This window comes from Vulpes vulpes, unplaced genomic scaffold (assembly GCF_048418805.1).
Source record: "Vulpes vulpes isolate BD-2025 unplaced genomic scaffold, VulVul3 u000000899, whole genome shotgun sequence".
Taxonomy (NCBI): Eukaryota; Metazoa; Chordata; class Mammalia; order Carnivora; family Canidae; genus Vulpes; species Vulpes vulpes.
The window spans coordinates 1798343-1806958 of record NW_027325780.1 but is presented as its reverse complement, the minus strand read 5'-3'; the positions used below and the strand labels follow the sequence as shown (position 1 = coordinate 1806958).

Here is an 8616-nt window from a genome sequence, read left to right as displayed (position 1 = left end):
AATTCAATATTTTACCAGGGGAACTGCTCACCTGCTCACAAAACCAGGAAAACTGGTTTTCCGTCCCCACAAGTTACTAGATCATAATATCAGCCATACTACTGGGTGGAGATTTGAAGGCAACATACCATACAAGCACAATCTTAGACTCATCATTTTCTGTACTGAGTTAATACAGGTAATACATCAAAATAGCACTGGTACATCACAAGTAACCAATATGTACTAGTTCTTATTTTGCATTCTGCTAAAGTTCTATATAAACGTACCAGGAGCAGAGTAAGAGCAGTGCAGTAGAGCTTGGCTATGGGAGGGAAATACCAAAGCTATCAAGAGGGAGGGCAGGAACATATCCAAGAGTGTGGCACAATCTACTGGGACAAATACTTTAGGCAGGAAGATATCCTTGCTATGACATGTGACCTGAGGTGCTGTATATCCAGTGGAACTTAGCCCTATTCCTCCCCACCATTTACCAGTTCAGGTGGGATGGCCATCAAAGTGCCTTTTTTTTTTTCTTTAAAGATTTTATTCATTTATTCATGAGAGACGCAGAGAGAGAGAGGGGCAGAGACACAGGCAAAGATAGAAGCAGGCTCCATGCAGGGATCCTGATATGGGACTTGATCCTATGACTTCAGGATCATGCCCTGGGTCAAAGGCAGGTGCTAAACGGCTGAGCCACCCAGGCATCCCCAAAGTGCCTCTTCTAATGGTGAAGTTGCCTACCTCTTGTAGTCTGGCTTTTTTTTTTTTTAAAGATATTTATTTATTCATGAGAGACAGGAGAGAGAGAGAGTCAGAGACATAGGCAGAGGGAGAAGCAAGCTTCCTGTGCGGAGCCTGATGTGGGACTGGATCCCAGGATCATGACCTGAGCCAAAGGCAGATGCTCAACCACTGAGCCACCAGGTGCCCCTTGTAGTCTTTTTTAAAAAGCACAGTTAAGGGACCCCTGGGTGGCTCAGCAGTTGAGCTTTGGCTCAGGGCATGATCCAAGTCCCACATTAGGCTCCCTGCAGGGAGCCTGCTTCTCCTTCTGCTCATGTCTCTGTCTCTCTCTGTGTCTATCATAAATAAAATCTTTAAAAAAAGAAAATAAAACTTAAAAAAAAAGCATGGTCAAGTTTTAGGCAAAATTCTATCATAAATGAATTTAATGTCAAATCATTTTTCCTATTAAGAATATTTGTGAACTGTTTGGTATCTTAAATTACACTGTCATTGATTTTTCTTAGGTGTATATAAATTTTGACAAAATATAGTGATGATGTTGAGTAGTTTCCTCAGAAAATAAAATATTGGTGACATGAAAAAAACACTTTTTAAGATAATGGAGACATGTATACATTCTTCTAATGGACTTCAGGACTTTTACTTTTTTGGAAAGCAAAGATACGGTCATTTAGTCAGGTAGAAAGATATACTGTTAGGGAGGAAGAATACTTATTTCTAACAGCAAAGCATAATGAGGCTAGTAATGATAGAAGGTATATCGTCAAAGCAAAACATTGACTTGTGAGAAAAAAATAATTAGTCAGGCACTGGAAGAGATAGATGACTTAAAAAGCTAATAATGGCATTGGAATAAGCCTCTTGGGATAAGCATATTTTGTTTGATCCGCGCCAGTTTTTCTCACTCCACACATCTTTGAGAGCTACCTTAGAGTAAAGTAGATGAGGGTCAAAGTAACAAAATGGGTTATAGTTTTCCACTGGAACACAAAAATACAATAGCAATCCCTCCTCCTCCACCATTGTCAAAGTCCTTCCTGTTTAAGGATCTCAGAATCTTTTAATTGGCTACAATGATCTTTTGACTTCATCATAATATTGTAACATGACACCATGCTAACCGAAGCAATCTATTAAAAAAAAAGTCTTCAGAGGGAGACAACCCATAGGAGACTCTTAATCATAGGAAACAAACAGGGTTGCTGGAGGGGAGAAGGCCGGGGTTTGGGGTAACTGGGTGAAGAACAATAAGGAGAGCATGTGATGTAATGAGCACTGGGTGTCATGTAAAACAGATGAATCACTGACCTCTACCTCTGAAACCAATAGTACACTCTATGTTAAGTAATTGAAATTAAATGAAAAAATAAAAAAGCCTTCATTATGTGGCTAGTTTCCCACTATTTTTATAGCAGTACCGCTATAAACATTTGAAATACTGAGATATGCATAAAAAGCTGAAATATAATTTTAATCTTTTACCTTTATTAAGCTATTCTCTGTGTACTTACTGTAAGTCACCTTAATGACAGGTCAGAATCTTCATTATTCATACATTTTTTTCTAGAGATTTTATTTTCCAACAGCAAGCCAAATTTGAAGTTCATCTGTTTAAGAATGAGTGAGTACCAAAGGAAGACACTAGCATTCTCAGCAGAGTTTTTTTTTAAATATATTAGCATCTCAATTTCTGGCTACAAATTGGTTTAAGGATACTTATTCTCAACAAAGCTGTAGGAAGATACAATGTGACAGTTAATTTCAGCATCTTTTGGTAGTAGGAGTGTTTGTAAATGTCTGGCATTCTTATTAGTAACAATGTTTTTGCATTCTTATTAAGTAATATGTTAGTAGCTGTTCTGGAATATTGTGGAGTTAACATTCTGTCAGGATGAGAGAAAGTTTAAATTTTATTATATTTTTGGTGAAAAATTAAAGGATACATTGCTTGGTGTTACAAGGGGCTTATACCTTAAACTAATTACCGACTTTCACGTTAGAAGTCGGGTTATACGAGTTTCTTTGCCACAGCAGTTGTGGTAAATTTGCTCCCAAACTGATCATAGGAGATTTTATTCTTGTGTTGTGATTAGGTGTAGTTGCCTTAGGCCCAAACTGTATGTTTGGCTGATACCAGTTTTGAATTGAATGAAATGACTAAATTTCTCCATTAGTCGGCTTGAAAAACATAATTAAGATGTTCTAGGAATGAGACTCCACAGTGAATCTCCCCAGTAAGGAAAAATGTCAGCTTATTTCTAAATGGAAATCCCCAATTGTCACACCACATCAGTCATCTGACATATAATCTGACTTCCATTGAACTGGAATGTACTTTAAAGGTCAGGTCTCTGGATGAAGAATTTTAGCTTAGTAGGTTATGCAGCAAAAAATGCCTAAATCCAGAGCACTGTTTCAGCATTGGTAGAAATAGCTTGTCTTCAAATAGCAGAGGGGAGGAAAAATCGAATATTATTAAGCTCAAAGTCTGCCTATGCACAGCTCCCTGTATTCCATGAACAAATTGGGAAATTAAACAGGCATAGGGATAGAATCACGTCCATCTCCTTTCACAGAGGTTGCAAACTGGAGTCCTGCAGGCACAACTTATTTGGTCTACGTTGAAACAATTTAGGAAATATATCAGAAAAAAAAATCCACATATCTGGTTTCTCCTAAGAGATTGGAATCCCTGCCCACAGTGGGCCTGTGTTCGTAAGGCCAGGACTGTGGTGGTGGAAACTCCCCGGCGTCTTAACACTCCTGTTCATCTTGCCTGCCTCATCCTGGCAGGCATGGAGATTCCTGCAGCTTATGAAATGGATGCAACGGGCATTCACTCATTCGTTCATTCATTCATTCCTTCATGGTAGGCCATTCTCTATGTTAAAGGAGCCATGGGGAGAACTCAGCGGCTGGTTTTCCTTCCAAACGCTTCTAAATCTGCTGTTTTTCAACCTACTTTTTCAGAATGGCCCAAAGTGCGAAACTAAGTACCAAAAGATGGACCTTTCAGCCCCAGCCGGGCCCCTGGCCAGCTGCGTGACCTTGGGCGGGCCCACCAAGTCCTCTCCGCCGAAGGTGCTAAGCGGTCCGCACGCGCATTGAAGCCCGTCCCGAGCGCCTCTCGCGGCCCAGCGCAGCGCCCGGGGTTGCAGCGTAGCCCCGAGCAGCCCGAGAGCCGCGGGGGCGCTTCCCAGCACCAGCGCCCGTCGCAGAGCGCGGCGCGGCGGCTTCCGAATCGGCTTACGGGGACTCGCTCTGGTTCCGCGCCGCTCCCGCCTCCCACGTTCCGGGGGCGCGAGCGGAAGGCTCCCCGGGGAGGCCTGGAGGGCGGCGGGCAAGTGCGGCGAGGAGTTCCTTAGCGGGGCGAAGCTACGGCGGCATTTTTGAGCATCCCGAGGGGCACGCCCGCTGCTGGCCGAGCTAACAGACCCCGCTGCACGGCCAGCGCAGGAACCGGTCCCCCGGCCGCCTCCCACCTCGAAGCCGGGGCCCCCGAGGCCGGCCTCGAGCGCTCCCGGCCGGGACCCAACCCCCACCGCCGCCTCCCCGCCCCTTCCCTCCCCACGTGACAAGGGCCGGAACCGTCACTTCCGGCGGCGCGGGGAGCGCGCCTGCGCGGGGCGCCGCGGCTCCGAGAGCGGTTGGCAGCGGCCCGCACCGCCGACGGCCGCGGGGGGCGAGCGGCGTAGGTCCGACTCCGGAGGCGGCGGCGGCTGCGGCGGCGGCGCGGGCCGCGTCTGAGGGGTGTGCGGCGGGGGAGGTGCAGCGCAGTCCCCGGGGGCGCCGGCCGCCCCGCCCCCCCGGCCCCCCCGCCAGGTGCCCCCTCCCCCCCCGCGGCTCGCGCTCCCGACGCCCCGCGAGGCGGCTCAGGCGCCAGGGCGCTCGCGGAGGTGGTGGCGTCGCCCCCGCGCCCGGCCCCGCCCCCGCGCGCCCCGCCCCGCCCCGGCCCCGCCCTCCCCGCCGCCCTCTGCGGGAGCCGGGCAGCTGCAGCGGAGCCGCGGAGCGGGCGGCGGGGCCGGGAGTGCGCTCGGGCTGCCCGGGATGTGAGGCTCGCAGGGCCGCGGCGCGCACGGACGCTCGCACGGCGCGGGGCGGCGACCCCTCGCGGACGTCGGCCGCGCGCGGGGCCAGGACTCGCCCTCCCGTCGCCTCGCGCGCGCCCCGCGCCCTCCCGCGCGCCGGCGGGATGAAGAAGTTCTCTCGAATGCCCAAGTCGGAGGGCGGCTGCGGCGGCGCGGCGGGTGGCGCGGCCGGCGGGGCCGGGGCCGGCTCCAGCTCCGGCAGCTCGTCGCTGGGGGTCCGCGTGTTCGCGGTCGGCCGCTACCAGGTCACCCTGGAGGAGTCGCTGGCCGAAGGTACGGGCGCCCGGGGCGGCCGGGCTGCAGGTGAGGGAGGGCCCGTCCCCCCCGCTTCCGTCGCGCTCTCCGCGCTCTTCCCGCCTCCACCTCCCGGCCGTGCCCGCGGCGGTGTCTTAAGAGCGTCTCGGGCTCTTCTCGCCGCTGGCAGCTCTGGCCGTGCACGGCTCTCCCTGTACTGAGTTTAAGCCCTTCTCAGCCCTCCTCGACGCGAGGAAGTACTAGAAAACGTCCCCGCGACTGAGGTGGTGTGGACTGGACCAGTGACTCGTCGGAGGGTCCGAGCGGGCGGGACCAGGCGGCCGTCGTGCCTTGGCCTCTGCGCCCGAGCCTGCGCGGCGCCCCAGGGTGCAGGACTCCGCAGCCCCAGGCCGAGCCGGGTGTGCTTTCACTCGGTGCGCAGGGGAAGAGCAGCTTGTCCCGGCGCGTGCGCTTGTGCGTGCGTCGGAGGTGATGCTTTGCCCCGGTGTTAGTGGGTTGATTCGGAGGATCAGGCGAACTTGAAGGCCATTTATCTTTTTTTTTTTTTTTTTTATTTTTATTTTTTAGAACCTTCATCAGACAAGGTTCCGTTCATTCATAGCCTTTCAGTACGTCTCTCTGGTACTTTAAAAGGGGCTAAGAAAGCAGGTTAACTTTCACTTGTGAAGTTTTGCATTCGGTCCTCCTTTACCGTTACCAGTTTATGTCAGCGGGTGCAAGTCCGCTTACGAGAAAGCTTCACACCATTAAAAAAAGCAAGATCCTGCACTTTAGTTTTGTGTTTCCTGTGTAGCTGGCTTGTAGAAAATAGTTTCTCTTATCTACCGAACGCTTCATTTGGTCTTTGAGTTTTTAATTGCGGAATGTTACAAAATAAATACCTTTAAAATTTCATGAATAGTTTGTTGATAATTGGCCCTTTAACTTCCAAGGTTAAGAGAAAAGAAATTGAGGAGAGTAGTTTTAGTTCTCTGAAAGTCAGACATTGATGCGGGTTTGGGCACAGTAGACTGAGATTCCACTTACGTCTTTTGAAATGCCGCAAAGAATAGCACATTAGTGTGAAAGAAGAATATGAAGGTTTTTGTTTATAAAATATGTAAAGAGAAAGAAATCTTGAATTATTCAGGAATGGGTGTTATCGTTTTGCAAGCCATTGCACCTAGTAATGAGCCTAGTCAAACCTTGCAGAGGTGGGAGAAGGATCCTTAGCTTTTCAAAACAATGAATATATGGTGATTGGTTTTGATACACAGATTTACTGTGCTGTAAAATTTCCTGGTTCTTTATTATACACGGATTTCAAATGTTGGTTTAGATTGAGTTGTGGGTTTTAAGAAGATACGGCTTTTAACTCACATGCTGTACTTATTTCTTTGAATTGCAGTAACTAATTGAAGTGTGGCTTGAGAGGTATTACACTCACTTCATTTCACAAAATCCCAGATGAGTTTTTTATTTAGTAGAAAGAAGACATTAACGTTTCATCAAACTAGACTTTGGATTTGTGGCTTTTATTACTGCTCTAAGCATACCCTACCATTACCCTAAGCAAGTCATTTTCAACAAAAATTAAGTAATTTTGGAAAATAAAAATAAAAATGAAGAATTTCAAAGGAAGAGTGCTCATTCAACCGCAAACAATAATTAAAAAAAAAATTCAAGGACAATGTCACTCACTGTTGGAGTGTTCCACTAGTTTTGCTATAAATTTTTCGTTTTTCTTGGGAAAATCCATAATCGAGTGCTAGGATGAAGCAGGAGCTGAAGAAAACCATTTTGGGAAGGTGGAACTTCCCCACCACCCAACTCCACCTCTTGGACTAGATTTTTATTTCATCTTTTCTGGAGGGGAGGGGAGACTTTCTTCCCTTTTGTGTTTTTCTCTCACACACACATCTGAAATTGCCTATATTCAGTTTACTTTTTGGTCCTGACAGTTTTTTCTTATTTCAGATGCTTACTATCCTCTCTCCTTTCCAAATAATTTAGACGATTTGAACAAGATGCTTAAGCACAAAGTCTGGTTCACATTCAAGAATGATCATTCAGTAATTGGCAGATACATTTGCTGGATTATAAGATTAGGGCAAGTGGTGTGGAAAAGCATTAGATTTTAGAGTACCTGAATTGGGGAGAGGTATACCATTAAGTGGGACAAGGGGTGAAAACAAAGACCAAAAAAACAAATTTGGTAGGTTTTACTTTTTTTTTTTTTTTTGCTTTGGGTTCATGTTGTTTAAACAGGGCCAAGACTGTAGGTGCTGTGCCCTGAGGTGTTTTTGCCATGCTACTGCAAACATATGCATCTTGTTTAGAGTGGCCTCTGTAGTGTCTTTGAGTCATCAATAAGTCTGCTAGGATGCAATGAAAATTGCATCATTGTCTCATGTTCTGCCTCAAATTCTCCTTCTCTTTCTCTAAGTACATATTTACATATTTGATTCTTATTATTGAGAGTAGTTATGTTTTGTAAAGTCACTGAAGAGTGAGTTAGTAAGTACTGAACCATTGCCCTCTGTGTGTGCCCAGTACACACAGAGGTACTGCAAGACTCTGTTCACATTTTTGTCAACCAGTCAATATATAACTTTGCTTTATGTGTATTTCTATTTAAAGATCTTATTTAATGTATGTTGTTTACTCATTAAAAGTGAACTTACAGCTAACAGCGCTGTAACTCATGTCTAAATGAAACTTAGCTAAAACATATTTTCTCTGTAAGGGACATCACAGCCTTCTTGAGCTTAGGAATACTAGATGACACTTGGGCACTATGCTTGGGGCCATTTTAAACAATGAAATCACCAATAAAAAGGACAAATATGAGAAAAACATGACAGTAAACACACTTCAAAAAGAGCCCTTGTTTATAAACAAGGCAGGACACTATCTTGTTGACTCCAGCTGGCCTTCTCAAAATTTTCAGCACTATACTCATATCTACAAATCATGAAAATGCCATTGTATTGATTTTGGGAATACAGATAAATTTTAGCAACTACATAAATTTATAAATATGGATCCCCAAATAATGAGAATCAAGTTATGTATGTATGTGTATATATGTACACATATACATGCATTTTATATATTATGTATTTAAATTAACGGCATCTCAGAGTTATACTTACGCTGTATGTTTAAACTGTTGGAGTAGTTTCTTCTCTGAAGTATACACTTTGTATCAGTCTCTAGTTAAGTATGTGTATGTTTGAAGATGCATATTACACCTTGTGCCTTTTTAATTCCTGCTTAAAGTTTAGAGGACTAATATTATTATTGTGGAGCATTTTCATTGTTTTTCCAAAAACAGTTTAGTTTCAGGAGTGCATGCTAACCAGATCCAATTTGGGCCCATAGAAATGAGATGGAGCCATAAGTAAATTTTAGCTTGAAATAGTGTCAAATTGACAAGCATATGTAATTCAGTATACTCTTTAAAGTTTTTACTAAAACATAGAACTGGCTTTTTGATCACATACATCCATAGGCCTTCAGTGCTAGTTAGAGGATTTAATATTGATTGATAATAGGA

At 45.6% G+C, this 8616-nt stretch overlaps 1 protein-coding gene across 4 annotated transcripts in view; it reads left to right on the top strand.

Annotated features, from left to right (window-relative positions):
- The first annotated feature begins 4401 nt into the window (after positions 1 to 4401).
- Positions 4402 to 8616, top strand: part of BMP2K (BMP2 inducible kinase) — a 115724-nt gene continuing 111509 nt past the window's right edge. Inside the window, exon 1 of one of the 4 annotated variants that reach the window (XM_072745518.1) lies at positions 4402 to 5126. In XM_072745518.1, coding sequence (XP_072601619.1) covers positions 4928 to 5126 — 199 coding nt within the window. In that variant the 5' untranslated portion in view covers positions 4402 to 4927. The remainder of the gene's footprint in view (positions 5127 to 8616) is intronic. The other 3 variants (XM_072745519.1, XM_072745516.1, XM_072745517.1) reach the window with 3 other exon arrangements.